The sequence below is a fragment of the Glycine soja genome, chromosome 16 (assembly GCF_004193775.1).
Source record: "Glycine soja cultivar W05 chromosome 16, ASM419377v2, whole genome shotgun sequence".
NCBI lineage: Eukaryota > Viridiplantae > Streptophyta > Magnoliopsida > Fabales > Fabaceae > Glycine > Glycine soja.
This window is the reverse complement of record NC_041017.1, coordinates 31797627-31819028: the sequence shown is the minus strand read 5'-3', so window position 1 is coordinate 31819028 and position 21402 is coordinate 31797627. Positions and strand designations below refer to the sequence as shown.

At 31.7% G+C, this 21402-nt stretch overlaps 2 protein-coding genes and 1 long non-coding RNA gene across 3 annotated transcripts; 1 reads left to right on the top strand and 2 right to left on the bottom strand.

Moving 5' to 3' along the window:
- Positions 1 to 130: 130 nt before the first annotated feature.
- LOC114391032 (mRNA-decapping enzyme subunit 2-like) lies at positions 131 to 7529 on the bottom strand. Its single transcript, XM_028352030.1, has 9 exons — positions 7458 to 7529; positions 7269 to 7365; positions 6391 to 6542; positions 5075 to 5202; positions 2142 to 2237; positions 1776 to 1928; positions 1262 to 1365; positions 1108 to 1175; positions 131 to 650 (listed from the first exon to the last, which is right to left on the bottom strand). The coding sequence occupies exons 2-9, from the start codon at positions 7337 to 7339 to the stop codon at positions 466 to 468; spliced, it is 957 nt and encodes a 318-aa protein (XP_028207831.1). The 5' UTR covers positions 7340 to 7365; positions 7458 to 7529; the 3' UTR covers positions 131 to 465.
- Positions 7530 to 10119: 2590 nt separating this feature from the next.
- Positions 10120 to 13194, bottom strand: LOC114389006 (CASP-like protein 5A2). The gene is made up of 3 exons (XM_028349579.1): positions 12844 to 13194; positions 11105 to 11237; positions 10120 to 10576 (listed from the first exon to the last, which is right to left on the bottom strand). Exons 1-3 carry the CDS (start codon positions 13065 to 13067, stop codon positions 10385 to 10387), a joined length of 549 nt encoding a protein of 182 aa, XP_028205380.1. The 5' UTR covers positions 13068 to 13194; the 3' UTR covers positions 10120 to 10384.
- Positions 13195 to 15890: 2696 nt separating this feature from the next.
- On the top strand, positions 15891 to 19165 carry LOC114390303. The gene is made up of 2 exons (XR_003661869.1): positions 15891 to 17317; positions 18672 to 19165. It is a non-coding gene; the product is annotated as an uncharacterized LOC114390303 (long non-coding RNA).
- The last annotated feature ends 2237 nt before the right edge of the window (positions 19166 to 21402 follow it).

Below are 21402 nucleotides of genomic sequence, written 5' to 3'. Positions count from 1 at the left end.
TTATAACTAAACATTTTTTTTCTTTTAATTTTTCTTCTTCAGAAATTTGTTTTTGCAGAATTACGTCATACCTGAGATGTTAATCATATCTATCTATCAACCACTTGCATAGTAATCAGTAACCATAAAGTAGCCACTTTGTAAAGATTTATAATGGCATTACCAAATAAATCGGTTTAATTCTGCCCGAGATCCAGAGTCTGAATGAGTGCAAATGTAGGGAGTAGTCTAACTTTTACATTGAACCTTTACTCTAGTTTTACAGATAATACCACACTAACTGAGAAAACTATTTAGGTACAAATACTTCCTGTACACAATGTACATATTATTCAATCAACCAGACAACTTGAGGAACATGATGTACAGCAACAAACTAATTAGCATGGATAGTGAATACTACACCAATGAAAGAGGGGAAATCAATTCAGTTACGTGAAACTTTACAGAAAGGTTGCTGGACTTTCAAGAAGAAAATGAAGCTTCCATTGCTTGTAAAATCAAGGCAGTATCAAATCTGAAATTCCGAAAGCTCTTGCCGGGCCCCACGTCAAGGGTGTGAGAATCAGTTTCAGGTTTTGTTGGCTGCATATCCATTACTGTGGAGCTACTTCCAATAGAACCGGGTTTTGCTTTCCAGACGCAAATTCCTTCACAAAAAGTAAAGGATCGTTAGCATTCCTAACTAATGTAAGAAGAATGTACAGTTTGGAAAATGTACAAAGGATCAAACTAGGAATGCGTTGCAGTACTAAATTTGGAACAAGTAACACTTATGCAAGTTCATTGACAGTTGATTTTTCCTTTTGAATCCCTTGACAAATTGTGCACTGAAAAGCTTTCCAAGCAAAGAAATCTGCACAATATCGTAGCTTACAATTCAATACTAACACATCTCAATCCTAATGCCTCAGCCTCTCAAGTCAACTGTACCTCAGTAGTCGAGATTAGGTCCTGCAAGGCTCCGATGCACATAATGTAGTGCAACAGATTGAACTAGCTGCTGGAGATTAACTCATCCCAACACCGCCAAGCATTGAGTAACTAAACTACACCCTATGACCTCAATTTAAAACCGACCAGTGTTTGGGAGGAAATAGGAGTTACCTTTAAGAGGCAAATCAGGCCTTGGAGCCATTGCAGGGTGGTGTATTGAAATCCACGATTTCAATGATCTGCATGAAGGTAGTGAATCTTTTTAACTTTGACAATACATGTGACATTCACTGAAACTAGCATAATCATATGCAGTTGTACTCACGCCAGAAATGGGGCCACCATATAAAGCTTAAGGCCGGTGATGCTACGAGATATCACTTCATCACTTGCTGGTTGAAGATCATCAAGCCGGTGCCATGCAATTTCCTGCAGGTAACACAATTTCTCAGTATTTTGATAACCTACAGTTGTCAATCACATATAGATAACTTTACCATGATCTTTAACTTAAGAACAAAGAAGAGCAATCATGTTGAAAGTTCTCAGCCACAACACACTCAATCAGAGGTGCAAGGAACAAACAGTAAAGACCAAATATAGATCCAAAATTCAGAGTAATAAAGATTCAAATTAGTGGAAACTCTGTTTTTCCTTTAGTTTCTCTGTTTTTGGAAATTGACTTATCATCCCAGGATTGTACTTTTACATTCTACTCTAAAGAAATTATCCTAAACTAAATTACTATATAAGAAATAATTGAAGATAACACTAAGTACATAAGGATCATAAGAAACTTAAAAATAAATTATTATAAAGAAATATAAAGAATAACATACACTGATTTCCTTTTTGGTAAGAGGAGCAAATGCTGTATCATCTTTCACTCCAGCAATAATGTAAAGCCTCACTCTCTGTTGTCCAAAAATAACTTCAAGGTATTCATCCTTGTTCAGAAGTTTTGAAACATCAAAACCTGTTTCTTCCATGACCTGTGTTCACCACAAAAAAAAAACTGAACTAAGCCAAGACTCCTAGTAAGACATGAATTAGCCAATTAATATTACTTAGATTTTTCAATCTATATCAATTTTTGTTATGAACAGAATACAGATAAGTATTTTTCCTAGACCTACAGTCCAAATGCACATAGAAAAAAAGAGTCATTTAAAGAGAAAATGATAATTCTAAAGGAGCACACTTACTTCTCTAATGGAACATGCATGATCTTCTTCGTCTTTGCTCTTTTTTCCACGAGGGAAACTCCAACTTGTACCTTTCCATCCCTTCACTAGCAAGCACTGTCCACAGCAGGCAAGTAAATATGGCTTAACATAGCAATAAATAACTCTGAAAGAATCTCTTGATACTATTATATCAGTTCAGAGATGAAAGGATCTTCAGCGAAGTTCTATATGTCATCTCTAACATTTCACTACCCTTAGAATTTCTTTGCAAAATTATACTTTTAATTTGCCTACCTTTGAACAAGACTGTTTACTTCCAATACACAGTTTCTAGAACACTGAATGCCTTTTGGAAAATGACATGGAGCAACTTTCCCTAAAAGTGTAGGCTGTTAGGTGGTGTACGAGACTCATGAATGGCTTTATTATATCCCTTGTAAGTCCCCTCATGATAGAGCCCTTTGGGCTTGAAGCATATATGATGCACGAGTCCCCTCTACCTTGGGTTGAAACTTCTTAGAATTTTAGAATATAAGTTTAGGTCTAACTCAACCCCAAAAGCTAGCTTAAGGGGTGAGGGTTGCCCCTCACTTATATACTCTTATATGGCTTTATCTTTAGCCGATGTAGGACTTGGGTTTTTCCCAATACACCCCCTCACACCCAGCACTTCTTGTCTGATACCATTTTAGAATCTTAGAATGAGAGTTTTGTGAAGTCTCGAATGTATTTACTCTGAGTCATCAATATAGAATTATTAGGAAGATATTTGATCTCTAGACCCAAGAAACAATCCAAATGTCCAAGTTGCTCGAGAGAGAATGCAGTGTGAAGTTTGATTGTGAGCTGCTGAATTAGAGAGGTAGAACTACCTATGATGATTATATCATCCACATAGACCAAAAGATAAACAATATGAACCTGTTGCCTATAGATGAAAAGAGAAGTGTCACATTTGCTCCCTTCAAATCCAAACTGAAGTAGAGTAGATTTCAGCCTATCAAACCACTGCCTTGGAGCTTGTTTCAAGCCATAAAGAGCTTTATTTAGCTTGCAAACCAGGGATCTATCTGCAACTTCAAAACCTAGAGGCTATGTCATAAATTCTGATTCTTCAAGAACCCCATTTAAGAAAGCATTATTTACATCAAGCTGAAATAACTCCCACCCATATGACAGAGCAAGGGTAAGAACAATACGAATAGTGACAGGTTTGATTACAAGAGAAAAGGTTTCATGAAAGTCAAAGCCATGAACTTGATGAAACCCCTTTGCTACCAGCCTTGCTTTAAACTTGTTGATGGAACCATCAGCATTTTCCTTTACTCTGAAAACCTGCTTCCACCCAATAGCCTGTCTATTGAAAGGTAAAAAAACTTAAGTCCTGAGTTTTATTTTTCAACAAAGCATCATATTCTTGTTGCATGGCAGCACGCCAATCTGCATTTTCCAGGACCTGCTTCACAGTTTTAGGTTCAGAATGAGTAAGAAATAACGAAGGATGTAGTCTAGGATTGTGAATTCCAGATTTGGATCTTGTTTGCATGGGATTTGTGTTAGCTGCTGAAGGAGACTCAAAGGAGGATGTATTAATGGTTGTGGACTCTAAAGTTTGAGGATGAACAAATGTGGATTCAGAGGGGGTGATGAATGAGATTCAGGAAGAAGAATTGTAGGTGAATGAATAGGTTTAGTGGAAAAACCAGGAGGAACAAGAGGTGCAAAAGTAGAATGAGAGGGAGATGGTTGAGACAATTCGGGTGTAGTGACAACTAAAGGTGGAGATAGATTAGGATTAAGAGTGAAATAAGAGTCAAGATTTTTGAAAGAGTTAGAAGAGGAGGGGAAAAAATCAGAATAAGGGAATCTCAATTCATTAAACAACACATCTTTAGAGATGTATATTCTTCCAAAAGGAGACAAGCATTTGTACCTTCATGAGATGAAGAATACCCTAAAAATAAACATTCATGAGATCTAAAATCAAGTTTACGTGCATGATAAGGTCTTAACAAGGGAAAACAAGCACAACCAAATGTTTTAAGGAATCGAAAAATCGGGATCCTTGTTAAAGAGAGTGACAAAGGGCATGGCAAAATTTAGGGAAACAGTAGGAAGTCTGTTTCCCTTGTTAAGCAGTGGTAAAAGCATAATCCGAGAAATCTTCTCCAACAAGGACTCACCCTTCACTTCCTCGTGTTCGTGATGCTCCGCCATGTCTCACTTATATACTCTTATATGGATTTATCTTTAGCCGATGCAGGACTTGAATTTTTCCCAATACACCTCTCGCGCCCAACACTTCTTGGGCTTGGTGTGTGGATAACAATGGTGGACGGCCCTTTTGAATAATATTTGATATGCTTTGATACCATCTTAGAATTTAGAATGTTAGTTTAAGTCTAACTCAACCCCAAAAGCTAGCTCAAGGGATGAGGGTTGTCCCTCACTTATATACTCTTATATGGCTTTATCTTTAGCCGATGTAGGACTTGGGTTTTTCCCAATAAAGTTTGTATTAAGAATGGGGGCATTCTTAGTCTTAACCACTTGGTCAGAGGCCAATTAGTTTGTATTATGACATGAAATGACTCTCCTAAAAGCTCTAGATGTTAGGTGAAAGCTTGTAAACAGCCTATATCTATAACTGAAACAAATAATGTTATCCTGTTTTTCAAAAGAAGTTAACCAAGTGGAGTAATGAAGATTATAAAAAACCAAGTCAACAATTGACTGCATGTACAATACTATGGACAGCTGACAATATACATTGTCTTAATAGCCAATTTGGGAACTTAAATAATTGGAATTCATAACACAGATCGTAACCACATTCAAACACACTGATTACAGTAACTAAACATCACAAGAAAACAAGGTAAGCAAATAGATTTGTCTTACTACAGAAAGCAAAAAATAAGTATTGCTGAAAGTGTTAATTCTTGTCTTACCCTTTCATATGTTTCATCAAGAATTATTGCCCCAGTTACAGGAACTCGAACCTTATAGGAAGTGAAGTCCTTGAAAATATCATCTATATGGGCCACATAAGGCTGAAAAACATCACAGCTATTGAACACTGCTATATGTTAAGGAAAACAGCATCTAATATATAAATTGATATGGATAGAGTATGACCATGTAAACACACTGCCATGATGAGTAGCTCTATTTTAGGTAAAGCCTAGACAACTGTGCCTTATAATGTCTACAGAGTAAATCATAAAGAGATAGCCTTCTCTCACCTGGTCATGGAATGTAATTGGAGAACATGGTTACTGTATTACATTGTCTTAACAGTTATCATTTTGACTGTGTGTCCATGCACAAGCATGTGAGCATGGCTAACAAGCTGAGCAAAAATGCAGTCCTCGTTGATGAACTCAAAGAAACCATGCATAGGATTTTATGAAGAAAAAACAGGGCAAGGGGACTAAGGGAATTCCAGATAAGAGCATGTCAACATCTTTATGTGCCTTATCATGCAGAGATAATTTTCCACAAGCAGTTTGGGAAATGTACACTGTTATATGTTACGTATAACGCAAGAATACTGAGGAGAAATCAAAGGAAGAAGAGAATTCTCCCTGTTTACCAAGATTTGGTTCACATAATACAAGAGATAGCATGGGAGAAGAATAGAACAAGTAAATCTTGTGAAGCAACAATTTTTTTAATGCCAAATTAAAGGTCTTGAAATTCTTAGTTCGGAACAGACATGATTCACAACAAAACATTATTGCATTGTTTCGTCCACCCAGATCCTACCTAGCAAAAAAAGGCTTGGTGGTTGTTGTAGGAATAAATTTCTATGGACAATCCATATCCTCCTCTCACATTTTCACCGCCAAGTTCAAAAGCAAAGAAAATAGCTTACCAAGTTCCCTTTTAATGAAGAGTATGAAACAAACCAGTGCACGAATTGTTCATAAATTATTAGTCAAAAGGGTAAGCTTCTTTAGAAGCACTTTTAAAAGAAGAAAATGAGATGAGCTTATCCATAAGCAAAAATAAGCTCTTCATGAGCTAATTTTTAGAAGCTCACCAATATAGTTTCTCTAAAAGATGAGATGACAACTACAAATTAACTCATGAAAAACTCATTTTAGCTAATGGAGAAGCTCATTTCATGTTTTTCTTCTTATTTTCTTCTTCTAGAAGTGCTTCTAGAGAAGCTTACACCCAAACAGGCCCTAAGAATGAAAAGCTAATATTCAGCTATTGTAAACAGAAAGACTGAAAACAAAAACAGCTATAGTAAGGATACATAAAGAAGTGAACTCCTTCAGATTTAATGACTTCAGAGATGGATTATTTTCTACGGAATTATCTTCATAAAACCAATGTGCATTCTCCACAAGAAACAAGATCCTTTCAAATGACTGAAGATCTTCCTTTGGCACATTTAGCACAAATCGGCTGCAATATAAGAACATGAAAAGGGTTTTCATAACAAAATAAACATAGGAGGACACTTATACTCGACAAAATAAAGGGAAGAATGTCAATGCAAATGACTTTAGTGTTACGGAGTCGGAGGACAACATTACTATATATCATTATCTATGACAAATCATTTCAAAGATCTTCACCATTATTAAAAAAATGAACGGTTATATAGCAAAAAAAAACGTTCATTATGCTGATAGTGAGTAATCCATGATTAAGCAGTTGCAAAAGTGACCGATTTAATGTTCATAAGACAAATATCCAGCAGAACCTTCTCTTTCAAAAAAATTGTATTGCAGTGTAGCAAGAATAATTTACTCATTCAGCAACAGAAAAGAAGCCAAAATCTACTGCTTGAAGCTTAATTTACAACCATACTCATATTCTTACAACCCAAAATCACATTGAAGACATAAACAACAAGAACAATAATAATTAAAAAAAGTTTCATCCACAGTCAGCAGTTGACAGTACTATCAATTCTTTATGTAAGACAGTAATTTTAATTAGAGGCATAAAGTATAATATTGCTACTGTGGATAAAAAAACAGAAAATTAGAACAATTCAAGGGTTAAATAAATAAATGACACAGAAGAAGCTATAAAGGCTCCGTAACTTTCAGTGCCATAATTTCCTACATTTTTTTCTGGGAAACAAAACAGAGAAGCGAGAAAATAAAAAGAAAAACGAGAGACCTGCAGAGATCGTCAAGGAGTTCTTGAGGTGGAAGGCCGTTCTTAGAGGAAGAACGGTGATGATTGGACATCGTGACACGGCGCTGATTCTCAAACCCTAAAACCAAACAAAATTAAAAAATAAAAATGCTCGAAGTAGAAAAGTTTCTTCAACAATTTCTCTCTCTCCGTAGCAGAAAGAAAGAAAACCTCGTTCGGTTGTTCTCCGAACCGGATCGGATCTTCCTTGCCTTAAACAGTGGGACCCGTCATCTTTCTGTTCTTCTTTATATAAAGAAGGTTTAATTATTCTAATTTATTTTTTAATTCAATCTCATCATTCTATTATTTAAAAGTTAAACTATATTTTGTGTTTTCTTATGGCTTAATTATATAATTGGTTTTCTTACTTATAATTAAAATTTTAATTGATTCACTTAATTATTAAAAAGTTCAACGGATACTCAACTATTAAAAAATTTCATCAGATTTTTTAAGTGTTTAAAATATTATAATTATATTTTTTACCGGTTATTTTAGTTTGATTGATGAAATTTTTGTAAATAGATATTTTTACATGATATAAAATTGTCTTTCTACATATGTTATGTTAACAAACCATGTAAAATGCTATCATTTTTACGTTAGTTGCTTTGGAAAAATCGATATAAAATTTCTTGTTTTACATTAGTTGTATTAACAATAAATATGAAAATGTATATTTTTGTCAACTAAACTAACAGAAGTCAACTGCTATCCCATTAATTCCATCAAATATATTTTATCTTATTTCTTTTTTATTTAATTGTTGACCAATAAGATGCCAGTAATCACCATTTGGTACTGTTTATGACTGATAATTTTATAAAGTATAGCACTATTCTTTTTTTAGATGAATTTAATTTGGTCGCATTTTTCTTCCATTTGCTCCAAAATTTTTAAAGAATAAGTTAAATTAGTTTTAAATCAAATCAAATTAAATTCATTTAAAAAATAAAAGATTTAATTAAATCTTTTTAAAAGTAAAAGACCTAATTGAATTGAATTGTTTTAAAATAATATATGATCTAATTGAATCTTTAAATAATAAAAGTATCAAATTAAATTTAAAAATAAATTAAAAAATACAAAATGTAATTATACCTTTGAAGAATGATTTTTTTTCTTCGAATTTTTACCCTTAAATTTTATTTTTTGTTGACCAATAAGATGCAAGTAATCACCATTTCGTATTGTTCATGACTGATAATTTTGAAAGTATAGCAATGCTCTTTTTTTAGATTTGGTCACATTTTTCTTGCATTTGCTCCTAAAATTTTAAAGAATAATAAGAGCTGAATTTGAGAGATATGGGCAAGAAAAATGAGGGAGAAAGAAAAAGAGGAAGAATCTGGTCAAAAAAGAAAAAAGTCTGAAAAATCTCAAATTTTGGATGAGATTACTTAATAGATGTGGTGTTTATATTTTCTATTAAACAAATTCCATTAGAAAAAAATACTAAAATTTGTGGACTTTTGAATATTAAGAGTAAAAAGTCTTAATAGAATATGTAACGAATTTCATTGTATTCTTTACAAAATTTTAATAATTTTGATTGCATACTAAAAGACTTATTTTTATTCTTTAAAAGTTTTGATTGAATATCACAAGATTTTTTTATAAAAAAAATTAAAATCCTAATTGAAAACATTCTCTTAGTTTTAATGGGACCAAATTCAACCCATTTTATAAAAAATAAAAGACATAATTGAATCTTTTTAAAAGTAAAGGACCTAATTGAATTGAATTATTTTTTTTAAAAAAAAATACATGACCTAATTGAATCTTTAAACAAGAAAAGCATCAAATTAAACCTAAAAATAATAATTTTTTTATTTATACAAATGTCTTCGTCTTAAAACCAATAAGTTTATTATTTTTGTGCTATTAGCAATTCAAACTTATGAAGGATAAATATTTATTTTATGCTTAATATATATTTTTCTTTAATAAATGACAATTTTTATTTTAGTCTCCAATAATTTTTCTTACACTTTTTTGTCCCTGTTAATTTTATTTTGTTTTTAATCCCTCAAGCACTATCTAAATTACTTTCCAAAGTGCTATATAAACAAATTTGGAAACAAACAATAAAAAATTTGATTTGAAACAAAAAATTATTAAAAACCGAAATAAAAATTTAATTATTTATCAAGAACCAAAACATAGTTACACCAAAAACATTTTAAGATAATCTATAAGTATAACTTGCTGCTACATTTTTAACTAAAACACAAATGACTATAAGTTAACAAATCCCTTTTAATATATAAATTATGCCATGATTAAAAATTACAAAAAAAATATTTTAAATATATAAAATATAATTTGAATTGGATCTATCACAAATACGTTAAATTTTGGTATAAGTAACTATGTAATATCATATCTGAGAGTTGTAAATACTGGATAACCGTGGGGTTGAGGGACAGTTTGAAATTGTTATTTGGTTGTATCCTGTTTTTTGTATTTCTGGTACCCTCAATTAATTTATTTTGCCTATTAAAAAAATCATATCTGAGAGGTAATAAATTTACATAATTACATTATATATATTTGAACATGCGTTAATGCACACGTATACTAATAAAATCACTTCAAATTTATCGAATTACGCAGAAGCTATAACTTATTACTTCTTTTACTCTGCAGACTCCATTAGTCCGAACCCAATGATTAACAACTCTAGGCCTTTTTAGCCTCTATGCATTACTGTTTGAGGCTATAACTTATTACTTCTTGAACATGGTTGTCAATGCCACGACTCCAGCTCCTAGAATTTTAGAAGTTTATTACTCTAGAAATCAAGTTGATTAATCTACTTCAAAACTCATTTCTGGGTGCTATACTTGTGCAAACTCATTCACACCAGCATAAACTTTATATTGTGCCATGTAGACATGTACTTGGAAAGTTACCATATCATCGTTTGAGAAATTATAAACCTCACAACTAAAAGTTTAAAGCTCATGCCTTGAATTGAAGAGCAGCAATATTTCAAAGGATCAAAAAAGCCCATGGTTAAGATTTGCAACAATCAGGGCCATCAATCCTCAAAGTTACATGACATACATAGCTAAAACCCTTTCTTGCTGCTTCTATTTGGAGGCCAGCGTCCAGAAATTTAAAATAAATGAGGGCGAAGCAGCAAACCAACTCATAAACGCCATTGCTGTTGCTGTCTCAAACCTGCTGCAATGGTTCTGTGCACAATCATTCAAATCATTGCCAATGAGGACTGTAATACCAGCAGAAGCACAGGCTGCAGAAAATGTAAGTGTTGAAGTAATCTGCACCAGAATTCACAGGAAAAAACTTAGTTTCATAGAAAAATAAATTATAAGAAAACACCATATGAGTACCTCTGCATTTTTTTTATTCTTTATAGTACAGTATACGCATTATTGTAACAAATGAACGAACAAACTATATTCCCAATAATAGGGTAGCTGAAAACATTGACTTTTGCATCATCCCACTTAATCAGTTCCATAGCTAAAATGCATTTTCCTAATGTACAGTGTTAATAGTCTTTCGCAAAACGTATTAATCTGATGGTCAGGTACAGTTTTACATGCGTATTTCCTTAAAATGATGATTGTCTCTGGTTGGAGACAGACAACCATCTTGTACATGGTTATATTTCTAATGAACAAGACAACTTTTTCACTGCCTTTACTGCTACCATTGTTACAACTTTCTTGGATAGTGAATATACTCAGACAGTTTCTGTGTCAGAGTGTTCAGGACAATGTGACGATAACACCAATTTTACAAGATTAATTAAAAGTACACAAAGTTTTCTAGCATTGTCTTACCCCATCACCGATAGAGAATAAGCGGACAATTCTCACATTTCTGTAGCCACGCCTTACTAAAATGGCATACATATCAGCAACTCCCAAAGAGAGGCTCCACAAGCTTTGCAGGCTGACAGCAGCAACAAGGTAGCTGGTACAAGAAATATAACAAAACTTGTTATGCTGTGTTGAAAATGAAGACTATGCGAATGGAGACCTAATCGAATCCTAATGAACTGATCACCTTTGCAAACATTACAGTAGAGATACACAAATTTAAGGAAGTGGAGTGGCCCACTATTTGGAATATGACTTCCTACAGTACATATAATGGAGCCTTTGAATGCTCTCAAATCTCATTTCCATTCCAAGCCTAATTGATTCATACAGTGTGCATATTCTTCTGAGACAATTTATAACTCCCAAATAGATTAGAGAGGCAAAGGCTTGAACAGATCACCAACTGGATCTTCAGATGGCATAAAATTTGTAGGCTTCTAGCCCAAGTAAATACTAAATATAGCACTAAATATAAGGAGATTCCAATAAACAGAATTCCACTTAAAACCACAACTGAGCCTTATGTCACCAAGTGAGGTTGGTTACAACTTACAAGTATCCAACAATGCCATTATGTTTCGTTGAAAATCAGATTTTTATAAAGTCTATTTAGATCAAGGTCTTTGAAATGGTTTCTCCTAAAGTTTTCTTCAGTTTCCCTCTCCCTCTTTTAATTGGACTACATTCCATTTGATCCACTTTTCTCACTGGGGCCTCTCAGTAGATCTTCTCCTTGCATGACCAAACCACCTTAAGTGTATTACTATTTACTTTATATTCCCCCACCTCACTAAATGCTACTCCAACTTCCTCTCAAATTTATTCCATCATAATCTTATCATTTCCTGAATGCCCATTCAGAAATCAGCAGTAACTTTGGACTATTTAAGAGAAAAAGATACAAAACATAAAAGGAAATAAATTTGAAAGGGGTTCCATGAGTGATTTTGGTAAAAGCCTAGGTTTCCCACCCATTTTATCAAGACTGAATTTTCGGTTCCTAGTAAGTTGCTAAAGACAAGGAAATATTGGTGTGACACCAATTGAGGAAAAAATGACAGAAAACTGATTAAAGTGGTTTGGACATGTATACAAAAAAGTACACCGGTAACAAGAATAAGAATAAATTGCATGGTTTTTAGTCTAAGAACTGGGGAGAGAGAGAGACAAAAAAGACATATGAGGAAGTTGTTAAGAAGAATCTCATGTGAATAATAATATCTCAGAAGATTTGGTCTCTAACTGAATCAAATGGCGTTATGTGATTCATTCAGCCAACCAACCTCATTTACTTTTGTTGTTATATTAGTAAGTTGTTAAATAAAATATAATGCGAAATAAGCACTAGATTTAACCATTTTTATCACTAAAGTATCTTCGAAATAACGACTAGTAACTACCCAAAACAATTCTCAAACTTGTTAGATGAATTTATTAGTACGAACCTGAGACAATAAAATGCCCACCAAGGCCCCAACTATTTTAAGAAATCAATTCTTTCTAAATATGGTGAATGTACAAGAGTTCATTTCATTACATTTCATTGCCCCCTTGATAAAACCCACTTGAAAAAAAATAAAATCTGGGGTGCTGATTTTGAACACAAAAAACAAGCCCAAATCAACAATTACCACAAACCCAATTAAAAATAAGCACGATTAAACAGAAAATAAGGAAAGGGGGGAATTAATGAATACCGGAAGGCAGTGACAGAAGGGAAATCGGAGGTGGTAGCCATGACGGAGAGGGAAACGAGGGCGAAAGAGAACTGGGCGAAGCGCAAGAGGAAGCCACCGAGGGTGCCGGGCATGCCCTGCGTATCCTTCAGAGTGTGTCTGGGCATTGCAATTGCAATTGCATGCTCAGTCATGGGTGGGGCTTCGATTGGGTGAACCGAAGGGTGGACCATCGCCATCGACATGTCCGAAGCATGCAAAAACACAACCACACCAACAACAAGTGAGGGTTTCTGAATCTACAAAAGCTTTTACTTTACTCCGGTGGAACTCTCACGTTGTTTCCTCTATTATCTATCTCATGCTTTCCTTTTCACTTTTTTTTTTATTTTTATTTTAAATATTCATTTTGACCACTAAAAATATCAATCACTAACAATTTGATTCCTGGAAAATATGAAATTCGAACTTAGGTGGCATGTGACCCCTTGCTTGGTAGTACATGTGTATGGATAGATGTTAGGTGTTATTGATTATATTGGATTAACACGTTATTATGTTTATGATAGATTAAATTGTTAATATTAAATGTTTTATTTTTTTTATTAGAGCACTCTCCCTATATTAAAAAAAAATGGTAACAAATTACTTTCTACAAATTATGATTACAAGTTATTATCATTCTAATCCTTTAAAGATATAATTAACTGACAAGCTAATCCACAAACAATAAAATACTTAATTACATAATCTCCAACATAATACACTTTTACACAAACTCAAATCATGACTATCAAACAAGAAGTTCAATACAATGTAAAAAACCATTTTAGATATTTTCACTTGGAGGTTTAAATAAAATTTTATTAATGTTATAAGAGACTACACCATATTTCATGGACGTGATATTAAATAACATCAAAATAATCATGAAGTAGAGCAACTTACAAACAAAAGTAATATTCATGAGATTTTTGAGGTGTTTAGATTAAGCCGAATCAAATCGTTGGTAAATCGCTAAATCAATCCCAAAAAATTAATTAAATCTAAAATTGCAAAGATAAAAAAACTTAAAAAATTGCATACTATTTGCTGTTTGGTTTGATTTTCAATTATTGTTATAAAAATTGAACCAAACCGCATATTATAATTATATTAATTTTATTAATATATGATTTGCATTATGTAGCTGATATTGTTTTAAATTGTTAATGATTAAAGTATGTGATTTATAGTGTGCTTCTTTTCATAATAAGTTTTTAATATATGATTTTTGTTGTGGTATTTAATGATAAGTATTAAATAACTTATTACATTCCTTTACTTTATAATCAAGGTGCATATTATATTTTCATTTGATAAAAAATGTAACAATATTCTTAACATTAATGTTAAATATCAAATGATGTATAATTTATTATTATGTTACAAAAAAAGTTGTTAATATTATTTTTTAATAGTGCCAAATAAAAGTAAAAAGTAATAATTTCTAATATGTTAAACAAATTTTAATGAAAAATAAATTTATTTTTAAAATAATATAGTATAATAATTACATAATTTTAGTCAATAGAATTAATATTATGATAATAGATTAAAAACAATGATATTTAAATTGAATTGTATATTTATTTGTTTGATTAAAATTATTTTTTATCTAAAAATAAAACCAAATCACATTATGAACACCCTTATAAGAGTTATTGTGCATGGACCAAAGTTATAAAATGATTTGAAATTAAAACCTTTGTGGATGAGCATAGTTGTGATGAGGTCTTAAAAAACAAAAACAATTATGAAATGAGTTGCATAAAAATTGGTCAATAAGTTAAGAGTTCATCCAAGTTTAACTCATGTTGAGACACATAAAAAAAAAAGGCTATGGTCTAAACATAAATGAAAGGAAGATGTTCAGGCTTTGAAAAGGCTAGATTGATGACAACTAGGGTTGAGCTTCATGTTTACTACTAGGAATTTCAATTTGTATGTGAGTGTGTTGTGTCTAACATTATTTAATTAAGTGTTTTATAGTTGGTGGATTAATTTGTCAATAAATTGTATCTTTGAAAGACTACATTGATGGTAAGTTGTAATGTTACAAGATTAATTTGTCAAATCTTGTTATAAAAGAAAGAAAAATAAAACTTTTAGTATTGACAATTTAGTCCATGATAAATATACTAACATATTAGTCGAGTACATTATTAATCAATGACATGATATTTTATCTATACACATGGGTTCTCACATAGGCAAAATCATTAACGTTAATAGAAAAAAATTGACGACATGATGAATTTGTTGTACGTTTTGCACATTGAGGAGCTAAATTTGAATTTATCATCTTTCAAATACCAAATTGTGAGCGCTTGACACTTTCATTGAGCAAAATTGGTATTTACCCTTTCTTTTCCTCCACCCCCCAAAAAAATTTTTTGGTCTAGACCACACTAGGACTTGAGTTTGAGACCTGTTTGTTAAATTGGAACAACTTAACCCCAATTGATTCATGTACTTGGTGATTAATAAGTCGTTAGTTTAAGTGATATAAGACTTGACAACCTTAAGTAAGATTTTGAGTTCAAGTTTTATAGATAAAAAAAAATATAATTGGAAGAAAAAAACTCCACTAAAATTAGTTAGCAAAGTTTTCAGTGGAGATAAAGTTGACAATACTCCGTATAAAAAACATGGTCACAAAATAAATGTGCTTGTTGATTTTATTTCTTCTTCTTTTTTTCAATAAATTTTTTATTATTATTTTATTTATAAATTAAAGGAGTCTTAAGAATAACTTAACAGAAAAGATTTAAACCCTAAAAAATATTATACTATTTTCAATATAAAGTTTTAGAAGAAAAGAAACTACATATTGACATTCTTATAAGTTTTTTTTATCAGGAAACATTAAGTATTAGTTTGTTAGCACGCAAAATTAAACCTCTCATATTTCTCTTTTCTTTCTTATCACACAATCAATATTATATCTCTAATTTTTTCTTAATTTCTTTTATGTAATAACAAAAATAAAACATTCCCTCACGTCAAACAAACAACCATTCATCCTATTTTCTCATTCATCTTGGTCTGCTTTTACTCTTTTGTCATGTCATGTAACTCACTCTCCCCTATACTAAACACAAACAGAATATTGGGATCTTTCCAATGAAGACAGAGCTGAACAAGAGACAGAGAGACCCTCCACGAAATGCTGTCAATTATTCCTTTGGATACCTCGGTATCCTCAACTCTTGCCAAAGTCTCACCTTTCAATGCCAGTTTTAAGAAACCAACCTCTTTCCCATCCAAGCTTTCACCTTCCTATGATGAATTACCTGCAGCCCAGGCTTCATTGCATTGCTGGGTTGTGCTTTGTTTTAAGTTCTCTTTTATTGGTGTTGAACAATTTTCAACCTTCAAGTAACTCAGTGGTATTGGTTGTTGGATTTGTTGTCTTAGCACATCTGTGTATAAGCCTTTAATTGTTAGAAAATGATGAAGTGGATTAAAGATAGGCCTTTTGAAATCAATTACTTATTAGCCGAATTGCTGCTATTTTTTGCCTCAAATGGAGAAATTATTATATAGTATAGTCTAGGACTATCATGTATACATGATTCTGAATTTCTGACCAATTTTCGTGACTTGTAGTCGAATTTTGCAATTTATGAGGAAGAGATAATTAACATTATGTGTCATATGGAGATTAACTTGGACTATGTTAGTTTGGAACCATGTAATAGTTTTTCCAGGGAATGGTTGTCATTTTGTAAAAGATTGGGAAACACCCTTCATTCAATTGATCTTATTCAAACCCTTTTTTAAGTTCACCATTGTAAACAATGTGGAGAATCATATACAGGTATAGTCACATACTCACATTACATTATGCAGTTTCATTTTCACTTCATAGGTTTTGATTTCACCTGATACAAAGCATTCTGGGCATGCATGCTTTCCACTTAATACACTCAGAGATGTCAACTTTACTGGAGATAAAACTCTGGTGTTTGAATTCTGGAATTTGCAGGGCTAGTCAAGTTATTGATTTGTTCCCAACAGTGTCCCCCGAAATTATTGTCCGTGAGGCAAGGTTGGAGGACTACTGGGGGAGTGGCAGAGACTCACTGCAAGTGCTTCTTCCCTGAATATTCCTTCCCATTAGATTTTGTGCTGAGGATAGACAGATTGGTGGTGGCTATGTTAGCCGGATTCTTTAGGCCGAGAGACTGCAGAAGAATCTGTTTTGGTGGCTGTTATTGACAGCTCGCTTGATGAGTCCTTTTCATTTGGAAGTGGGGGTCTCAAGATGGGTGGTTTTGATGGGAAATTCAACCTCAACAAAGGCTATGTGGCTGGTATATTAACAGTAGACAATAATGCAGACTTTCTACCAAGAAAGGGGTTATGAGTGCAGCACATACTTTTGGAGCTTAAGGAGTTATATACGTCTTAAGGCCCAAAGATATTATAATATTGCCATTTTTTGACTTGTGTAAGTGTGGATTCATGCTTCACCATCTTCTTTAAGAAACTGATTTCCAAAGAAATTGTTCATATTATGTTTGTACCTTGGCTGATAAAATTATTACCTCATCATACAAAATTTCAATTTTGAAATGATTACTGGTGCATTGCTTCATAGTTTGGCCATGAAGTAATAGATAATGCATTTCATCATTATAAGCTTCAATGTGACATGGGTTGCATCATCCTCTTTTTCCTTGGTGTATAATGCTCAGATCTCAAACTTGATTGTCCACTTTTTCCTTGGTGTATAATGCTCAGATCTCAAACTTTAAGCAGAAAATTTTGCTTTATTAGTTTGTCATTCACAGAAGTACCTCACCATGTCTTGAATCCATCTACAAACCGTGGCGCATTTCATATATAAATCTTCTGATAAATTGGTGTCCTAAAATGACTTCTATAGGAAGGGCAGAGAGCTGTTGTCCCCTGAAGAGGCACAAAAATTTTTAGGGGAGAGAACTCTTATGAACTTATGCTACATGTTATTTACCTAACTTTTAAGCAGGTATGACATATGGCCTATACAGCAGCCATAGGAAGTCACGTTTTGTGCAAAGTTTCAGAGCAAACATCTCTTTTTTTTTTTGTATTGCTGAGTGAACTCCTCACAGGAATCAGGGCACATATCATTTTAGTAGGCTTTCCTTCCACCTCAATTAAGAATGCATATTTTAGAATGAATGCATCGAATGAAAGATTGGTATCTTTCCTGTGATATGATATGACCCCAATGCATATGGTCAATAGAAAACACATTATTTATTTACTGTTTCATCAAATATTGGAAATGTATTATCTGCAAAATGTTTTTCTGCATCAAGCATAAGAAAAGATTTTCGAATTGTAATATTTAAACCAACACCAAAAAATGCAGAAAATGTTTTCAAGAAAGTTACACCTGCAGCTATAATTAGCTTGTCCGATTTTGAAGTCTCAAATTTATAACCGTTACATCTAGACCTTGTATACATTTGCCCACTTTTATTGTCTTAAAAGTTATCACTGGATGATTTCCCTCTATAGAACACAGCATATATGTCATTTATGTTACTAATTACACAGAATCTTTCATCACACATGCACAGTTTCTTCTTGGTTAAACTGTACCTTTCATTTTGTTAAATTGGAAATTCTAATCTGTTGACATTGATTGCATTGGTAAGAATGCATTTGCCTTTAGATATGCTAAAAAATATTTTTTCCCACCTAGATTATTGTCTTATAAAGCTTTTGAACCATCCATTACCCTTCAAAACAGATTATGGTTTTACCATGTGAATCCTTATTGATGACTGTAGAACAAATTATTTGTGTTGTAGGACTGGAATTGCATACATATCAAATGTGGCGGTCCGGGAAAATTTTCAGAGGAAGGGGATAGCTAAGAAATTGATAGCAAAGGCAGAGTCTCATGCCAGAAGTTGGGGCTAATCTTGTGGCCACAATGTTATACAAAGGACAAGGTTACAAATGTATCATGGTTCCAGAAGGAGCAAAGTGGTCTCAGCCAAGAACCTCACCAGATATCAGATTCAACTTCATGATGAAACTTCTCAAAAGCTCACCAGCTTCTAATTAGACATTGTACTTAGGAGAAAGTAATACTTACTCTATAACACTATCTATTATAAAAAAAAAAAAAAAGGAAGTGTTAAGAGGGAGGCTGTTTATTATTGGAATGTGTATATATACAGACCAAAGAAAAATTGCTTGCAAAATTAATTGTAACATTTTAGATTACATTATGCGAATGATCATTGATCTTGGAGCCAATGATGTCAGATGACATCAATATAAGGTGGTAATTGCATTAGTGAGAGGTATGCTTTTATTTAAGTTATATTCTAGTTCTTATAAACACACAGACTAGAGTTTGAGTATTGTTTTAGGCGGCCACATTGCTATTTGGTACTCTACTTTCTTGTAACCTAACTCTCTTATAAAGGTAGACTAATTAACCATATTTTTATAGATAATGATTAGGCATAAATATGTGTTTGGCCAACTTGTATTTTTGGCCTCCCATTTTAAAATAAAACATATGTAAAATTAAATATTGAACTAAAATTATTATATTTCAAAAATCAGGGAGTACATGTTTTTATTTTAAAATCGAGGAATCAAAATGATAAATTATATAAAATAAGAAGATCAAAGTTGTATTTTAACCATATGTTTTTAATCTATGCGAATATAACTAAATTTGGTTTTAGGTCACCAATTATTTTTATTGGTTTTAGTCTTCATAATTTTTTTTTTAAAAAATAGTCTCTATTATCACTTAATAATAATATGAAAAACATCTAAATATGTCACATAGTAACTATTATGAAATGATATGCTTTGTGACATATTTAGATGTATGTTACCTCATTAGTAAATGATGATAAGAATCATTTATTAAATTTTAAAAATTTATATGGACTAAAATGAGCAACAAAATGTAGTAAACAAATTATATTAGAAAAGATAAAGAGTGATGATTATAAATAATTTTTGCATCCAAAGTATTTGCTTAACATGTAAAAATATAATGAAATATATGCAATAATATTTTTGCTTAACATGTATAAATAATAGGTCATATATTTATTAAAGTTTAAATCTAAATCGCGCGTACTTCATTTTTTTTAAGACAAAACTTTATCTTTTAAATATCTTTGTTCGTTTGTCCTTAAAATAAATTATTATAGTATTTAATTACTAAATATTTTTATCAAATAGAAAAGGCATTATCATGAATAGTAAATTTAAAATACCCATACGATGTACAAGAAACTTGTGTAATATTAAGTCTATACAATTTTAATAACTTAAAAAGTACTTGAGAATTTTCCTCATAATTTTTCATGTACCATGCAAATGAAAATTTTAAAGGATGTTCGATAGGAGATAAGTTTTTCATTTTTTAGGAATTATAGGTTAAAAAATTTAATTTCTCACGTTTGGTATGCATTTTAAATAAATAACATTCCCATATAATAATATTTTTTAGGAGTGTTTTTTTAATATTTTTTTACAAAAACATTTTCATGAGAGAAGTGAGAATTTTACTTTTCAGAGTTTACTTTTTCTTTTATTAAACTAAAATGTTTTATTAAATTATATATTATGATATATAATTAAAATAATCAATAAAAATATGCATAACTCTTCGATTCTAAAAAAATTTATCTAATGATTTTCAATAACTAATCAAACAAATTTTATTCCTTCCCAATAAATATGATTTCTAAGATTCATGATGTTCGGACATAAATTTTCCCCCTGTCAAACGGTCCCTAACTATCCAATAATATATTTATAAATATTTTATTTAAGTAATATTTAATAAAAAAATACTATTAAACTATATCACATTATTCAACTGTTACATAAGTGAAATCAATATTTACGATTAAACTACAGTGTGTTTGAAAACATATTTGATTGGCATTGAACTCAGAATTAACACTTTCCAATCATACACAAGCATAAAAGTAATGAGAGATTTTAATTGACTTCTGAATGTGAGTTTAATTAAAACAAAACTAATATTCAAACACATATTCGGTATGATTTAGGGTCTGTTTGTTTAAATTTTTTTACAAGCACTTTTTTTAAATAAAATAAACAAATTCTATCTATATTTTCTTAAAAAAACTTATTTAAAAATATTTTTTTTAATATTAAAGAAACTGACCTTTATTCATTTCTCACCCTCAAATTGTAAAAAGGACTACACCCTCACATCCAATTGAAACCCAATAACCACTTGAAGATCCAACCCAAATGTGATTCACCTTAGTAAAGACCATAAAAATGCTCATTACACTATTAAAAAATTTGTTTTATATGACGCACATTCTAAGACAATTACGATAAATCATCTTAAAATATGTCGTGATGATAATTTTATAATTAGATGAAATAAAAATTATAACAATTTTTTGTAAAATCATCGTAATTTTTATTCCCTTTAATTATAAAATTGTCACCGCGCCACTTTTTAAATCCCTAGCTCACCTGTGAGGGCGTGCCCTCTTCTCCACAAACCCTACTTAAAATGTG

Coding starts and splice junctions, on each gene's coding strand:
- LOC114391032 (XM_028352030.1), bottom strand. CDS start 7,339: ATGTCCAATCATCACCGTTCTTCCTCTAAGAACGGCCTTCCACCTCAA. Junction 5,203..6,390: donor GAAGGAGTTCACTTCTTTAT/GTATCCTTACTA, acceptor AACATATAGCAG/TGTTCAATAGCTGTGATGTT. Junction 1,176..1,261: donor ATGGTGGCCCCATTTCTGGC/GTGAGTACAACT, acceptor ACCTTCATGCAG/ATCATTGAAATCGTGGATTT.
- LOC114389006 (XM_028349579.1), bottom strand. CDS start 13,067: ATGTCGATGGCGATGGTCCACCCTTCGGTTCACCCAATCGAAGCCCCA. Junction 11,238..12,843: donor CCTTCTGTCACTGCCTTCCG/GTATTCATTAAT, acceptor TTCTTGTACCAG/CTACCTTGTTGCTGCTGTCA. Junction 10,577..11,104: donor TATTCTCTATCGGTGATGGG/GTAAGACAATGC, acceptor ATTCTGGTGCAG/ATTACTTCAACACTTACATT.